Source organism: Danio rerio, chromosome 12 (assembly GCF_052040795.2).
Source record: "Danio rerio strain M-AB ecotype USA chromosome 12, GRCz13ab, whole genome shotgun sequence".
In the NCBI taxonomy this organism is placed as follows: Eukaryota; Metazoa; Chordata; class Actinopteri; order Cypriniformes; family Danionidae; genus Danio; species Danio rerio.
The window spans coordinates 38,910,014-38,928,340 of NC_141032.1; the positions used below are offsets into that span (position 1 = coordinate 38,910,014).

Below are 18,327 nucleotides of genomic sequence, written 5' to 3' on the forward strand. Positions count from 1 at the left end.
TGACTTCACTCCCCTATGACGTAAAGAGGTCCGATGTATTGAACTAATGGAATCATCTGATTCTTTTCAAAGAATCATTTAAACCGGCTCAGCAGTCCTTTGTGCATATATTGAACTGAACTGAACTGTTCAAAAGAGTCGATTCGCTCCCAAACTCGACGTCACCACAATGGCCCGGAATTTCCTCCTCGAGAGATCTAGCGCATGCGCACATCGAAAAAGAATGCGGACTTCGCAGCTCTCCCAATATTAAATAGTTTGATGGCCATAGTTTGATAAATCATGTCGAAAGCACCGTCTCTGCCCGGTTCTTCGGGTGCTGCGGCCAGCCTGGGACCTTCATCGTCCTCCTCTTGCTCGTCTCCCTCGGCAGGTGGCACGACTTCCCCCGCTAACGTGCTGCACGCACAGCCCGAGAAGCCCCAGCACTACACGTACGTAACCAAACACCTTTAACTTACACCCACCTGATCGCTCATGCAAATCACACATCTTTCATGCATCAGCACATTTTACACGCCTCTGATGGGGTTTGGTGGCTCTGGTGATCTGGGTTGAGAGATTAATTTAATGCAGGCCTAGTGGTGTGATGGTCTGTGCATCTATTGCTGTGAGGTGATGTTTTGAAGGATGGACTTCAGCTTCCTGGTGATTTGTAAACAGAGTAATGAAGGCAAGCTATGAATGGTTAATTAATGTGATGTGTTATCCTTTGTGAAATAGTTTTTAAAGTGCAAGTCTATTATTTTTCATCACAAACCTCTGAGGGAGCGCCACATAACTGTCCACACACAGCTTTTGATGAATTACTTTACATTTGGTCAGGTTTTTTTTTTCAATACGCTTACAAATAAGTAAAATGTTTAACTCTGAAATGGCAAGCAAGCCAGATTTAGCTGGTTATATAAAATATTTAAAGACTGATATTCAAAACCACTATACACATTTCAAGTACTTTATAATGCCATTTCAAGGCTTTCCAGTCATTACCTAAAAATCTTCCAAATGTGTTTATTTTTTTATTTAAACCTGCATATAAGGTTTTTAAAGAGAAATTTAGATGTATCATAAGAGTAAAACACATTTAGATTTTTCTTATCAAATAAGCAAATCTATGTAATGATGTAAATAATGCATGAAAAGCATCTTTATAAGTTTGCTGTCATTCCTCATTATTGTATGATTAGAAATAGTACTTTAGAATCCACTATGCATATTTCCATCACTTTCACAAGGCCTTTAAAGTGGGGCTGCACAAAATATGGTTTCAGCATCAATATTGCAATGTGCACACTCGCAATAGTCACATCACAACAGTGGTGGAAAGAGTACTGAAAAAGTAAAAGTACCAGTACTTGCCTAAAAATGTAGTGCAAGTAGAGTAAAAGTATCTGTTGTAAATATTACTCAAAGTATGAGTAAAAAGTAGACCTTTCAAAAGTACTCGGGAAAGTATTATGGTGTAAAAAGCTCATGCATTAACATGTAATTTGTGGATGAGTGTAAACGTAACATTCTGTAGTGAATCTAATTATTGCCCAGCAGGCACACACTGTCAAAGGACGTTAATATTAGGTTAGATTTAGGTTGTGATATCAGGTGACCAAAATTCAATGTTTAGCCAGCTTCTAAGGACAACATTTTTTTGATGTCCAATAATGACGTCAAATGATGTTGGTATTTTTTTTATATAAGGTTGTGTTAGAAACTGACTGAAATCCAACGTCGAGCCAACATCTTAAACTTACGGCATATAGACATCAAATACTGACACTTATTCATCAGGTATGACAACAAACTCCAATATCCGATAGACGTCATAATGGTAACGTCCACACAACGTCAAGCTGTAACATCATTAGACGTTGATATTTGGTTAATTATAGGTTGGACGTTGGACATTGACGTCAGCCTGATGTTGGGTTCTGATGCCAACCCAATTTTCATTTCTAAACAAAATGTAACGTCCCAATGACGTTCTGGTACAACTTCAATCTGAGGTCATGACGCCATTTTGGTCACCATACAGTAAACTTCAGTCATCTTCTCATCAGTAACATGCATCTAAACAGTCTCTGGGTCATTGCGTGTAAAGATTTAGGACATCTTGTTGGACAGTTTTAATGCTTTAAACAGTTTGCTGCAATTATAAATCACCCATGTCTTGGGGTTATTCATTTTGATGTAATTTACCTTCTATGTTTGATTTGATTGGACAGGAATGACAGGACTGATTTTTGTAATCCCATAGACAAGAAAAAATAAGGAGTGACTGCAGGTTGAAGGAAAGTAGTGGAGTAAAAGTACCGATACTGCACTAAAACTATTCTCAAGTGAAAGTAAAAGTACATATTTTTAAAACTTCTTAGTAAATTACAATTTCTGAGAAATACTACTCGATTGCAGTGGTTTGAGTATTTGTAATTTGTTGTTTTACACCACTGCATCACAAGATATGCAATGTTGAGTCTGATTGTTGAATAGGAGCCACAGAATTTTATTTATTACTGTATTCATATGGAATATATTTACAATTAATGCAAAAAAAAAAAAAAAGTGTTTCTTTTGTCATGTTTTTAGTCCAAATGTCTACATTTCAAAGCAAAAACTTACCCCACTGGCAGATCATTTTACCTGTTTTACTGAAAAACTCTTAATTTTGACTAATTACTTCTCAAGTTGAAAACAAACCAATATTTTAGCTTGATTTAAGAATTTTTTTAAAATATTTTTACTTGAAACGAGACAAAACAAAGTAAGAAAAGCATTTTTTGCATTGTGACTGTTCAATTACTGTGCTTGAATACTGTTAGGCTCTCCAGAAAACCATAAAAGTCAAACTGTTTTCATATGAATGAAATATTGCAATCTTAAATTTTTTCCAATATCATACAGCTCTACTTTAAAGATTAATAATTCATGCCAGATAATTGAAGATTTTTGAGCATCATTATGTCAGACATTGCAAGTTTTATTATAATATTAATGTGTTGAGCATAAGCTTGAACATAGTATACTATATTCTCATACATTTTGACTTTTTATTTCTACAGCACCAGGGTTCTATATCAAAATGCTAAAATTACTAATATATCCATTAACATTTCACATAAATAGCCAACACACTAGATCTGGTTCCTGTATTTGGAACAGTCCTGTATTTTCCTGTATTTAACAGTCCCAAGGGTATTTTCAGAACTTGGCAAACGTGCTTTTTCCTTTTATGCACCCAGTGCCTTGGAACGACCTGCAAAATCAGCTCAATCTTGACACACTTCCGAGTACTTTTAAATATCTTTTGTACAACATCTTAAAGGATACTTGTAATTGTTTTTTTTATGATTTGATCTTTTTATGAATGGTGATTTTGTAATCTTGTGATATTGATTTTGTGATTTTTATGTGAAACTTTGTGTTTCCTGCCATCTTGACCTGGTCTCACTAGAAGACAAGACAGTACTGTGTCAATGTGATTTCCTGGCTAAATAAAGGAAATAATAATATTAATAATGATATTAAATGCATATATTTTTCTTCTGAAAGTCAGATCATGAAAATGACATATATTACACTCTTTGAAATAGTGTTTATTTTTACATTTGTCCGGCTTTGCAGATTTTCAGTTTTCAACTAGGGCTACACAATATTGGCGAAAGCTGCAATATTTAGTTTTTCTACATTATATATTGCAATATCAACTATAATTTTCACCAGATGAAATGAATAGCTCTTTCTGGAAAGAAATCACAATTTTAGATTGATTGGGATGATTTTGTAGGACAGTGCTTCAGCAATAAAATAAGCCAAACAGAAGCTCTGATAAATACAGTAGAGCAAATGAAATGCAGTGTTTTGTGGGAGTCTAGCAATATTCAGATACATAAATTAAATAGTTAAATGTAAAATAACACTGTGCAGTCTTCATTATCTATATATAGACCATTTCAATATAACGATATATCATTGGTTCATGAACAGTTCCTGCATGTCTTAAAACTTTTTCAGGACTGTCAAGAGGCAATTCAGTCACAACTAATGTTAACACAGCTGTCATTATAAGAAGTATGAACATATGGAACGTTCTGGATTCTCAGAAGCTTAGAAAATGAAAGATCTAAAACAGGAAATAAACCAGGACCATTGTTATTGCTTACATCCCTCAAAATGGTCTATACATAAACCAAACACATCTTTTCTAAAGTTACAAACATAATTTCTTGTGTGTGAATACTTTAAAGTGGCTTGATAGAGTTGCACAGGCCTTAAAACCACACACAAATGATAAACGCTTTACTAACTTAATGGTTAATCTTTGCTGTGACTTCACAACTACTTTGCAAAAGATCCTGCGATGCGATTACAGTGAATGCACACATTGCATTATCAATACTGAAATGATATATTGTCCAGCTCTATTTTCATCCTTCAAATGTTTAGTAGCCACGTCCATGCTATTTGTGTGTTTTGTTAGTTTAACTATTATAGTGTGTGACGAACTCCTAATCTTAATCTCTAATCTTAGGTATCTGAAGGAGTTTCGGACAGAACAGTGTCCTCTTTTTGTTCAGCACAAGTGTACTCAGCACAGGCCTTTCACCTGCTTTCACTGGCACTTCCTGAACCAGAGACGACGGAGGCCGATTCGCAGACGAGATGGAACCTTTAATTACAGCCCTGACGTGTACTGCGTTAAATACGACGAGGGCACGGGAACATGTCCTGATGGGGATGAGTAAGAACCAGCACACACACTTGACACGTTCAGACTGCACTACATGTGTCAGTTTCTGGTTACAGATTTAAAGGGATAGTTCACACCAAAAAAAGAAAATTATATGTACTATTTTCTCACCCTTTATGAGTTTTTGTTGTCTGCTGAACCTAAAAGAAGATATTTTAAAGATAATTGTAATCATTTACTTCCACAGTGCTTGTTTATCCTACTATGAATCAGAATCAGATAGAGCTTTATTGCCAGGTATGTTCACACATACGAGGAATTTGCTTTCGTGACAGAGTTTCTACAATGCAACAGAATAACAGAGACAGAACAAAAAAACAGATAATAAATACATTTTTAAAAATAGAAGCCAGAGAACACGGAGATGGCAGCAAAGAAACAAAAATGCATTGAAAACATGTAACAGGTGTAAGGCGGAATATGAATGTAATTTAATGTTGATGATTAACAGAACACTTTAGCTATTGTAAGTTTGCCAATCAAAATTAAAGTGCCCCTCCGCACAAAAGTGGAACTGTCCAACCCCGCACGTTGCACTAATAAGTGCTATTTATTACTGGAGTTTGCAGCTGCTCTGAAAACCAAACCAAAACCGCTGGTCAGCGGACTACTCTGATTTGCTGGTCAAGGACATTAGTAATAAAATTACAAATGAGTATTACGAGGGAGGTATAGTGATATATTACACTGGTTTAACTTGTTTGCAGCATGAAATTGGTAGTTTTATTGTAGCGTAGTCTAGCCTATGGTGTAGGAATCTAGTTTAGGCAATCGTTTGGAGTGCTACTTTTTACTTTCATTCAATGTGTTCTTGGTCATTATTAATGCATTGTCACCTTAAATGAGCATGTGCAGCATGGCAAAAATAGACCCAGTGCCAAAACTATCACGGCACTGCTGCTTTAGTGATGCTTACGCCTCGTTCTGACACGCTGCTTTTGCGTACAGTATGAAAGCTCTAATCTGTTAACATAGACCCCAAAAAACCATGCACTGCTCACACTCAGTCTTTCAGCCCTCTCACCGAAAACACTTGATTAATCTTGGCTGGCAGATCAACACTCGCCACATGATTGCTCTCATCTGTGCCATTATTTGTAAGTGTGTTTAAGTGAGTTTGCAAACCTGTGTACTTTCCATAGCTTCTTCCTAAAACTTCAGCCGTAGGCAGTTCCCGCGGTCACAAAAACCTCCTGTCATCTCAACTAGGTGCGCCAGAAAAGCGTGAATGTGTTGCGTGCGTGTCCCTCCATTCGTAATAACAAACTTGAATGAGCTTGCCTTAGGCAGCCTCAGTCATAATCAGTCCAGTGTGCATGGTTATTAGTCTCGGTGCACAAACTAGCGCAAAGTTGGCATAACTATGTTTAGTTGCTGCAGTTTTGTTCCGTTCAAAAACACGAAGTTGAGAAGCCTTTACGATTAATTAACCGTGACGAATTAAATTGCGGTTAATAGTGAAATCGGTTAATCGTTGCATCCCTTTACTGATGTGGTTCGGAAACTTTTTATTTAAAAAATTAAGTTTATCTACTACTTTTTTAATGTTGGGATCAGATGGACGCTGTACAAATACTGCAGTTTTGTGGGTTATGTTGTCTTCATTTCATCATTTAGTTTCTACATAGACCTGCATTCATTCGCCTCTCTCTACCTACTGAATTCCTGAATCAGTGGGTGGAGCTGAACAGCCAATGGTGGACAAAAATGCCAACATGAATGTTTTGAAACCTATAGGATGTTTTTAATTGTACAGAAACCTCTTATATGTCAAAAGAGCAAGCTAATTTTGATTCCTCAGTTTATAACCTCTTCAAAATATGTGTCTATTGGCAGGTGTCCATTTCTACACAGAACAGCTGGAGACACAGAGAGGCGGTATCACCTGCGCTACTATAAGACCGGCTCCTGTATCCACGAGACTGATGGAAAGGGGCACTGCAGTAAAAACGGCCCTCACTGTGCCTTTGCTCATGGGTCACATGACCTCAGAAGCCCTGTATATGACATCAGGTGTGTAGCTGGTCTTCAGAGCAGTATTTCATCTGAGTATGAAAACTTCTTATTAACGTTTTGCACCAAATCATGCTAATAACATGCTAATTTATGCTAGAATCATGCTAGAAACATGTTAATTCATGCTAGAATCATGCTAATAACATGCTCATTCATGCTAGATTCAGTGCTAGAAACATGTTAATTCATTCTAGAATCATGTTAATATCATGCCAATTCATGCTAGAATCATGCTAGTAACATACTAAGTCATGCTAGAACCTTGCTAGTAACATGCTAATTCATGCTAGATTCATGCTAGAAACATTTTAATTTATGCTAGAATCATGCTAGTAACATGCAAATTCATGCTAGAATCATTCTAGTAACATGCTAGTAACATGCTAATTCATGTTAGAATCGTACTAGTAACATGCTAATTCAATCTAGAATCATGCTAGTAGCATGCTAATTCATGCTAGAATCATGCTAGTAACATGCTAATTCATGCTAGAGTCATGCTAGTAACATGCTAATTTATGCTGAATCATGCTAGAAACATGTAAATTCATGCTAGAATCATGCTTGTAACATGCTAATTCATGCTAGAATCATGCTAGTAGCATGCTAATTCATGCTAGATTCATGCTAGAAACATTTTAATTCATGCTAGAGTCATGCTAGTAACATGCTAGTAACATGCTAATTCATGCTAGAATTATGCTAGTAACATGCCAATTCAACCTTGAATCATGCTAGTAGCATGCTAATTCATGCTAGATTTAGTGCTAGAAACATGTTAATTCATGCTAGAATCATGCTAGTAACATGCCAGTTCATGCTGGAATCATGCTAGAAACAAGTTAATTCATGCTAGAATCATGCTAATAACATGCTAATTCATGCTAGAGTCATGCTAGTAACATGCTAATTCATGCTGAATCATGCTTGTAACATGTTAATTCATGCTAGAGTCATGCTAGTAACATGCTAGTAACATGCAAATTCATGCTAGAATTATGCTAGTAACATGCCAGTTCATGCTGGAATCATGCTAGAAACAAGTTAATTCATGCTAGAATCATGCTAATAACATGCTAATTCATGCTAGAGTAATGCTAGTAACATGCTGAATCATGCTAGTAACATGTTAATTCATGCTAGAGTCATGCTAGTAACATGCTAGTAACATGCTAATTCATGCTAGAATTATGCTAGTAACATGCCAATTCAATCTTGAATCATGCTAGTAGCATGCTAATTCATGCTAGATTTAGTGCTAGAAACATGTTAATTCATGCTAGAATCATGCTAGTAACATGCCAGTTCATGCTAGAACCATGCTAGTAACATGCTAATTAATGCTAGAATCATGCTAGTAACATGCTAATTCATACTAGTCTAGTATGCTAGTCATGTCCTTTTTTTTTAGAAAAATGCATCAATTTTGGATCAATAAAAGCATATTCTCAGCAATATTGTGTTTATTTAGGCCAAAATATAAGAAGGAAATTGCTCCTCTGTCGTAAATGTCCTGTCACTGTGCCTGGAGGAGGTAAAAGCATGGCTTTCCGAGATTTTTTTATTTTTAAATGAGGAAAAAACAGAGGTTATATTTGGGCCAAATGATTTGTCGGATTATAAACACCCCAGGTTAGGCAACTTAGTGGAGTTTAGATCACCCCGTTTATGTAACCTGGGTGTTTTGTTAGATTAGAACTTAATATTTAATAAACATATTTTAATAGCTTTTACTAACTTCTCCTTCTTATTAAAAGGAAGTCCTCCCTCAATTTGCATTCTCTAGAAATTGCTATACAAGTGCTTATAACCTCCCTGTTAAACTATTGCAACTCTGTATTTTGAGCTGCCTAAGTCTCAGATCGATCTCCTGCAAAACGCTGCAGCTAGATTTTAACAAAAAGCCTGAAATATGTACATGTTGCTCCCATTTTGGCCATATTGGTTACCCTTGAGACAAAGAATCAAATTTAAAATCCTTTTTTTTTTGTGTACAAAGCCTTACATGGCCTGGGCCCCCATTATTTATCTCAACTGATTGTGGCCTACACTCCATCTAGACTCTTGCGCTCCGCTGATCAGTTTCAATTAAAAGTCCCAAAAAAAGCAGGGGCAAACGTGCATTCTCTGTAGCCGGTCCTCGCCTTTAGAACGCGCTGCAGCTAGAATTAAAAATGGCTTTAGCACTGAAAGTATTTAAGTGTAAATTAAAGAGAGATTTATTTTCTAGATTGTTTAAAGCATAAATCCCCTCCTGAGGGGACCAACTGTCTTGTTTTTAGTCCTGTTTAGTATGGTCAACTGTGGCAGCATCTTTTTACTTGGCGGAATTATTTATAGGGTCAATGCTCTCTTTTAAATTATGTGCCTATTGTTGTTTTGTTTATTATGTCTGAACTGCTTGTTTGTATCTTTGTGTAAATTTAAACTATAATAAAATATGTTTAGTGTTTTTTTCATGTGATCCTTCTGATTTGTAACCTCATAAATATTTCAAATAATTATCATTAAAATAATTTTACTTAATATTATTTTCAGTTATCTTTTATAAACGGCAGTTTTAACAGAACAGCGTTCAAATTTAATTGATCTCTTTGCTAAGTCACTTTTTATTGATTTAAAGCATTGTTGCTGTACAAAAGTATTATTTTAAACCTTACCATCTACCATGTGATATCTGTATTGATTTTTGTTCTGATCAGAGAGGTCCAGGTATTAGAAGCCCAGGCCACTACTGGGTTGACTGAGGGCTCGTCTGGAGAAGGCCAGTCTGGAGTTGTGGCCAGCACTGCACTCATAGAAAAGATCCTGAGTGAAGATCCACGCTGGCAAGGTGAAATCAGCCTCTTCACACACATACACACACACAACTTGAAAACGCTTTTGTATTAGTGTGTCATGCTTTTCATTTGTTTATTTCAGATAACAGTTTTGTGCTCTCTCACTATAAGACTGAGCTTTGCAAAAAACCTCCTCGCCTGTGCCGTCAGGGCTACGCATGTCCCTACTATCACAACAGCAAAGACCGCAGACGGAGCCCTCACAAGCACAAATACAGGTCTGTTTAATACTCGATGTTCCAGAAAATAAGCTACATTATCAAATGGAGTTGACAGAGAGGGAAAAAAAACATTAAAATGATGTTTAGGTCAAATTTTCACTTAGAAATATTGTAAATTAGCCTATTGGTAGTTGCAAAGTAAAACATAAGGTTACATAGGGTGTTTTTCCACTGCGTTCCATCAGTGATTGGTCAGAAAGAATCATACTTACAATTGTAAGGCAACTTGCTGCACAGTTGAATCAGCTTTTAACCAAAGATGCGCTTGACTTGACTTAAGTTGAGTCAACTCAAATAGCACAGCTTTTGTTTTGTAGTTTATATATATATATATATATATATATATATATATATATATTTATTTATTTTTTTTTTTTTCACTCTTTTATATATATAAAAAAACTACAAAACAAAAGCTGTGCTATTTGAGTTGACTTAACTTTTTTTATGAAACACCATGCTAGCTATATTTACATAGTCAGCAGTAGTCTTAGATGTATTGTTGGTTCACACATCTAAACACCTGAAATGGCAGCACTGTGGTCAGTAGGAGAGGTCCAGATGTTCCTCTCATTGGTAGTTCAGGAAAATCTGGATGGGACGACCCGGAATTAAAATGATGGTGTCACTGCAGTGAAGGATGTGCAACTATAGCAATAGTTCAACCCACTATAAGCGGTGCTAAACTGCAGTGGAAATGCGGAAACTGAACTGAAGACACTCGTGCCGTGCTGTGCAGTGGAAAATCTGATCTGAGATCTGATCACAACAGAAGTGAAATTGGGCTGAGGGGTTAAATAGAAATATGTCCACCTAATTAGCCCGGTGACAAGTTATGTTGATGAAATTTCAGTAAATAATGCTCATTGCTTGTGTAAAATTATTTAAAAATTGGTTGCAAAAAGATGAAATTAATTTCCAACATTAATATGTTAACATTGACAGCCTAATAATGGACGCTTTCACATTTACGGGTTTTTTAGCAGCGGAAGTCATAATAGTTGGGTAAACTTAGAGTGCAGTGAATGGGAGAGTGCCACAAATAATTTTTTACAGTGCTATTTGTTCCTATTTTGTTTTGAAAAATGCATCATAACAGTCTTGTGGTCCATTAGAACTGTCAAATGATTAATTTATTGTAATTAATCTGTTTGACAGCACTAATAATAATTATGTGACACATTATTTATGTATTTCTGTGTGTGTGTTTGTGTGTGTGTTTTTAAAGAGCGCTGCCGTGTCCCTCGGTGAAGCACAGTGATGAATGGGGCGATCCTAGTAAATGTGAGGGTGGAGAAGGCTGTCAGTACTGCCACACACGCACAGAACAGCAGTTCCACCCGGAGGTACTTCACTCTCTGTCTAATGCAGCTCCACTCTGCTCAACATCAGCGTTTACTGCTAGAACAGCCACATCTGTGTTCTTGAGCACTTATGGGTTTAATCAAATAAAACTGTGGCTATTGGATTATGCAATGCTTGTGATTCTCATTAGGGATGCTATTTTGTTTGGCCCTTCGGCTTAAGTGGTTAATTTTTTAGGTTATTGATTGGTGATGTTGCTTTGCTATTCTAGTAGTGATTGATAAAGCTGGTATAAAATGGCATTTTTTCATTAAAAATGTTAGATCTTCAACCTGGCGTATAGATATTTTGGTTGACTAAAACTTTTGGTGTGTGTTATGAAAAAGGAAATGTACAAATGGGGAATTGAACATATAATATGTAAAAGATGCAAAAAGGATGAAATATCTCTCATGTAAAAAAAAGAAGAAATAAGTTGAATGATATGGTAATGGTGTGGGGAAAATAATAAGCTTCATCCAGCTCCATTCCGTCTTGACAAAATGTGTTTTGCGTACAGAATTGTTTTGTGTATGGGTTTTTTGTTCAAAATAAAATAAATCAAACTCTAAAACATAAAATGTTCATAGCTTAAAATAAATGTGTTGTTTGCTGAAACAGTTGATTTCAGCATGCTCAATTAATATTTTTCACTATGGGATGAACTAAAGCTACTAAAACTAGAAACATTTTTTTATCTTTTTGTTCTTTTGTGGTTTCTAGGCTTTACACTTGATTCACATGATTTTCGGATATTGCTGTACATGACTCTTACAGTTATTTATGATTTACACAATTTTAAAACTTATATTATTTTACCTGATTAAATATTTTGGAGCTTTGCACTTATGTTAGTTATAATATATATATATCAAGGTCGTTGCTACTGCTACTCATGTGATATTGCATTTATACAACAGTTAGACAGGCATAAATGTGTATATAAAAAGGAAACTCAAGCGGGGAGTCTCAAAACTTCTTTTTGTATCAGGAACTACTTTCTACTTTTGTCATTCATTAACATCTGCAACTGACGGTCAGAATAGCAGAAATCGTTGCTTATTTACCAAAGTTACTTGAGAGCTAACAATTAAATGATTCTCCTGCATAATGACAAAACAGGTGATTTTGTTCACATTTTAAATGTAAGATTATAGGGCTGAACAGCATGAAATGCCATCAGTCTACATAGATTTATCATTAGGCTTTGTTGCAATCAGCATATCACAATAATTAACCCTGAAAAAGCAAAAACAAAACAAACACTACTAAATTACTATGGTATAAATACAGCACTACAACATACAAAAGAGAGAGAGATCGACTTAGAAAGTCACTTACCTGTTTTATAATGTTCTGATCAGTTGTAGTTTGAAATTTACCAAGATTTTCCTCCCCTAAGGACGTATTATGCTGTCTCTGTCGCCATCTTGTGGCGAAACGTCAACCATGGTTGCTCAGTATGACAGGCTAATGGCCGCCAACATGCTGAATCTCTGAAATCATAAATATTTAAAATAGGCGCTATCCTTTATAAATAAACTGCATAGTTGCAATCTAAACAACTACACTCTCGACTCAAAAAGCCCTTAAAAGTATATTATGTTGTCCAACAGCTGCAATATTTGTCAAACTGTAGTGAGTTGTTTAGTCCCTCTTTAGTCCTAGTGTGGAAGGAGTTATACACAAGAGACTGAAGAGGCTGTACGAGTGCTGATATTGCTTTAATATCTCACGGCTAGCAGCCAATCGGATTTGAGCACCAGATAAATACTTCACATTTGAAATCCCCACACTGTTATAGAAATCATTATAAAGGGGAAAAAAAAACACTCAAGACCCAACTAAATTTCATCACATTTAACAGTACTTTTAAATATCAAGCAGAACCTTAAATACCGTATGTACTTCCTAATAATACCATTTTCTTTCATAGATTTACAAATCCACCAAATGCAATGACATTCAGCAGAGTGGAAACTGTCCCAGAGGGCCGTTCTGTGCTTTTGCCCATTTAGAAAGTAAGGTTACATTTTTGCTGTTACATTTACACTAACTCTACCTGCACTACACCTATCATTGTATATTTAATATCTACTGCCATGTATGATACTATTGAAATGAAATGTGGAGTTGAACATGATTGTATGTCTTGATGTTTTGCTTGACAGAAGTGAGTGTCGGTGACGGGTGCAGTTCTCCTCCTCTCTCTGCTGCTTTTGAGGACTTCAGTCACAGCGGCCCGAGCACATTAACGGAGGAGGGCATGCTGGGAAGGGGGCTGTTTGATGACTCCTGCAGTCTCGATGCCAGTCCTGGAGCAGAGGGGGGTTATGGGAAAGCTCCAGGATTTGAAAGGGAAGACCAGGTATTGCAGCAGTACTTTGCATATTTGAAAACCTTGGTTAGAAAACTCTTGAAAACCTGGGAGTTTAAAAATTGATTTCCAAAGCAAGTAATCTTAAAATATTTAAAAGCTATGTTTTTGGTTTGTTCTAATTCACTGGAAATATGGAACAGTTTGAATATTTTAGAGTTGTTTTTCTCATTTATATGGTCAAGAATATGGTAAATTAGTCGATTGTAATTCTGTTTGACTATTTTAATATGTGTAGCGAATTAGCTCAATGTGAATTGAAGTGTAATTTGAACGGGGCTTCAAATGAATCGACTCTTTAAATCCGAACAAACGAATTGCCCTGCGATCATTTGAACAGACAGTGGACTTCATTTATGGCTATTGCTATCAAAAATAAAAACCCATTTATGTTCAAGCAGGGTAGCGAGAACGAAGTTTAAGACATTAGATTCTTAAAAATTGCACAGGCACCTTTCTTTATACAAAATGAAGCTTTATTGAATAATCTAACACAAACACGCATTCATACAGTTTTAGAGAAGAGTAAAGGAAGACAACCAAGAGTTTAAGAGAGTGTAATGATGGAAAACCCTTGTAAGACCAAACCAAGCGAACCAAAAATAATCAATTTAACCCTTCTATGGTTTCTTTAGGGTTACATTTAGTTTATACCAGTTCAGTGGTAATCTAGAAGTGTTACTTACAATACTTGAGTAATGTGAAGAACTCCCTTTGTTGAGCATGTGGTTCGCTGGTGGTCAGTTCTTTGTCCTTGGGAGACTTGGATAGGGGTGGAATCTGGATTTTTAGTTGAGGCGGCAAAACTGTAGTGGTTATGACTTTTGGTTTTTCTCTCACTAAACTTGAGCACCTTTGGGTGATGGCCTGAGACTACAAGCTTTTATAAGGATGGTTTTGTTCCGACGCTCCAGAGCCGAGTTGACTAATGAGAAGTTAACTCCCCCGAGGCACGATTAATAGTCTTTTGTTCCAAAGTGTGGTGATTTGCATAAGCAGTCTGGGTGTAAGCCAATGCAGAAATGTTTCTTAAAATGTTAATATGTTGCACACATATTAACATAAAATGTAAACAGTCGTTCAGTACATCAAATTAGCTTTGCAGGGACATCAAACATGAACCATCTATGATCTTGTTTAGCTGTATTAAAGTTAAACTTTGATTGCAGAAGTATTAAAATCATATTAATAAAAGCAAGAGACTTGTCGCAAACACCTGATTACTCATAAAGAGAATAAAAGTTTAAAAACATCAGTCTTAAGTGAGGACCATATAGAAGTTTGACCAGGTCTCTGTATGTCCATTTCTGAGTGCATCCCTTTCGTGTTATAGTAGCCTTAGTGTTATGTTACACACTCACTATCCAGTCTTTTCCTGGTTGGGAGAGGTCAATTGGGTATTATTTGTTGAATAAAGCAAAATAAATATGTGTCTGATCGGCCACAATTGTTACAAATGCAATTTATTTCTTTGTTGATAGATGACATTTTTAGCATCATTATCCCACCATGTTCTCTTTTGGATTATATCATTGTGGCTCGCGAGTCACATCTGGCTCTTTGACCAAATATACGTGGCTCTCCAGCTGTCTCCCTTCAGTAATAATTTTTAACAGTTAAAAAAATTATAACCGTCATTAGAAATCAGTTTTCGATTGAAAATACAATTATTAATCTTTTTTTCATTTTTTTTAGAGCAAAATGAATAAGAACTCAGTTAACAATAAAAGGATGTTTCAACCAATCTGCGAGTGCGGCACTATGGATAAACTTGAATTGCGACGGCAATAATAAGCAAACAACTTGCATTTTTATGGTAATTTTCTCATGTATGTAAATTCAAACAACATCCTTGAGTGGTAATAGCGAAAGGTAAAACATTCTATGAATTTTCCTTTTTTTCATGTGATGCTTCATATTTGTTTATTTTTGAGTTGTGCCTGGACATAAATAAAGTTTTTGTTTAAAACTATTATTTATAATATAAAATAATCTATCGTCTTAACCATTTCTACATGCCTCAGTGCATTGAGTTGCTGCCATGCAGTAAGCTAATAACAAATTTGCATTAAGGAGTTGGACAGGCGTACCTAATAAAGTGGCTCTTTGCTGAAAAAAGGTTCCTGACCCCTGGATTATATGATTCTACTGAAACCAGTCTAATATGTAGATTTAGTATTTAATAATTCAAAATCATTTGGTGTATAAAAAGTTATTTTGAAACCCTTTTTAATTATAAAAATGTCACCACTATTCTTATTGATCGTTTTAATGTGTCCTTGCTCAATAAAACCATTAAAAGTCCTGTGAAGTGCTGTAAAATGTGTGCATTTTTATTCGATATTTGACATAATCCCAACTAAAAAATGAAGAGAGGGTGGGACAAAGAGTAGCTTCTCCCCTTTAAAAAACAGCCAATGGGACATTCTACTAGAAAAGTACATTATTCCTGAAATAAAAACGTAAATACAGTGAATAAAACATATTTCATCCCAGAAATGGACTGATGTTTGATTTCTGCGAGTTGTTCTGTCAACGACTAAAAACTCAACTATTTAGTCTCCACTTTCCTGACTAATATGCAATTCCCTCTCTGACTCCTCCACTAACTACAATATATATATAAAAACAATTACTAATGTTTTGCTTCTTACACTTTCTTCACACACCTGAAACTTGCCCATAGCACTTATTCATTGTTGCTCTTATAGTTGTGTAAATTGCTTCCTTGTCCTCATTTGTTAGTCGCTTTGGATAAAAGCGTCTGCTAAATGACTAAATGTAAATGTAAAGGAATTTGTCATTCATTTGGTTCTTAGATTTATTTTCCTTTGTAAAAACACTTTACAAATGTACAGACCCTGTCATTCTCCTTGTCCTCAGCCCAATTAAACCTACAGCTTTAATACTTCTGTAATGTTAAAACTATATTATACTATGTTATTTAGAAAAAATAAACTTCAGAAATGGCAAGTGGTTATTAACAAGTTGTTATTTTTCACATCATTTGATTAAAAACATGAAATTATCAATAAATTCTAGAAATAAATACTACATGTATATAATATAAATACAATTGTCTCCATGTTTCTGTCAGTCCTTTCATATTTGCATTAAATGTAAGGCTATGACTCGGAAGTGACATCATTTGATGGAGAAGAAGCTGACAGTGATCAAGGATTCAATCTATCATTGAATTGTATGATTTTATGCTTGTTTTGTATGATTTTTTGAGGACATCAAGTTTAAAAGTCAGGCCCAGGCCATTTTTTAATAAGTGAAGTTTCTGGTAGAATGTCCCCAATAGCGTTTGGCTATCAAAGCTGAGATTGGTTAAGCTCAAGTGCATCAAATGAAAGGAAAATGAGAAGCATCTTGAAAGGGTGGGGCATGTCAGATACTGTACTAGGCAAGGCAAGGCAAGTTTATTTATATAGCACATTTCAAACACAGTGGCAATTCAAAGTGCTTTACATAAACAAGAATAAAAAGGACGATATTAAGAACATAAAAAACAAACAATTAAAATGATTATAAAAACAGATTAAAATGAGTAAAACAGGTTATAAAAGAATTAAAAAGAAAAAGAAAAACATAATAGTATGATCTTTGGGACGTAGCGCAGTGTGCATTCAGTAAAGGCACAGCTAAACAGATGTGTTTTCAGTCTCAATTTGAATGTGCCTAATGTTGGAGCACATCTGATCATTTCTGGAAGCTGAATACTAGAGAACATTTGATCCATCAAGATTTGATGAGAAACTGAAGTATGAGGTGACATGGATCAACATTTTTTGTTTTTTCATTTATTGGGAAGTGATGTTTATGTTGGTTTTAAATTTTATAAAAGCATATGTAGTCACTGTTTTGTAGCACAACAGCTTATAGATATCCCTAAAACTAACAAACTGATTTTTTGCATCTAAAAAAACGTCATTTTTATTTCTTGAGACCTTTAATAGTCTTTCAAATAATCATACTGACCTCAAGTGTTGAACAGTAAAACTCCATAAAAAGCAAAATTATCATTTTCTTTTCATTATTATACAATGTTTATGTCTTCCTTACAGGCCAAACACAAATGTTTTTCAATGGAGCAGCGCAGCAGAGACGTTTCCTCCATGCACAGCAAACAGGTATACTGAACACAACGATTCAAAACAGACATTCATGATAACCACTATTAGTCTAAGCAACTTGCATGATTTATGTAATGTCCTGTGTTTTCAGGATCTGTTGGTGTTTTTGCCGGTTGGCAGTCCTCTCAGTATGTCCTCCAGTGTCCCCTCCAGCTTGGCAGCCACACCACCCAGTCCTGCTCCACCCGGCCCGTCTTCAGGCATGAACGCCAACGCTCTGCCTTTCTACCCCACCAGCGACACGGTGGAGTCTGTAGTGGGTGAGTGAATGCTCGTGGAGATATTAGCCTATTGGTAGGCCCACACGGAATCTGTGCGCACAGAATTCCGCAGATTTTCCGCAGATTTCCGCAGAGATTTTTAGCCCTTTATTAATTCTATTTATTTACTTGAGTAAATATGTAAATATGAATTTATTCAGTTTTTATTCAGTAATTTATTACTTTTTATTTAATATATTAAGGTTTTAGTTATGATACTCCCAAGTGTGCCACAAGCCTGCGTTTGAGTGAAGGTCTCGGCCATTAGATCGCCCCCTGGGGGCTGGCTGCAGTACAAGTCATAAAGCCTGCCTCCTCCGTGTAAATGAAGGAGACTTGAGCCCAAATAAAAAAAATTAATACACTTGCAATAAAATGTCCCGAAAGAT

General features: G+C 35.7%; 1 protein-coding gene across 4 annotated transcripts in view; it reads left to right on the forward strand.

Moving 5' to 3' along the window:
• The first annotated feature begins 192 nt into the window (after positions 1-192).
• unk (unk zinc finger) overlaps positions 193-18,327 on the forward strand; it is a 449,165-nt gene continuing 431,030 nt past the window's right edge. The window contains exons 1-10 of one of the 4 annotated variants that reach the window (XR_015503316.1): positions 193-434; positions 4,523-4,732; positions 6,578-6,754; positions 9,460-9,590; positions 9,680-9,815; positions 11,047-11,164; positions 13,099-13,183; positions 13,334-13,530; positions 17,610-17,675; positions 17,770-17,938. Coding sequence is in view for 2 of the 4 variants with exons in the window: in NM_200236.3 (NP_956530.2) it covers positions 283-434; positions 4,523-4,732; positions 6,578-6,754; positions 9,460-9,590; positions 9,680-9,815; positions 11,047-11,164; positions 13,099-13,183; positions 13,334-13,530; positions 17,610-17,675; positions 17,770-17,938 (1,441 nt within the window). In the remaining 2 variants the exon portion in view is untranslated. Of the gene's footprint in view, positions 435-4,522; positions 4,733-6,577; positions 7,719-8,040; positions 9,591-9,679; positions 9,816-11,046; positions 11,165-13,098; positions 13,184-13,333; positions 14,186-17,609; positions 17,676-17,769; positions 17,939-18,327 lie in introns of all 4 variants that reach the window. The other 3 variants (XM_087274745.1, NM_200236.3, XR_015503317.1) reach the window with 3 other exon arrangements.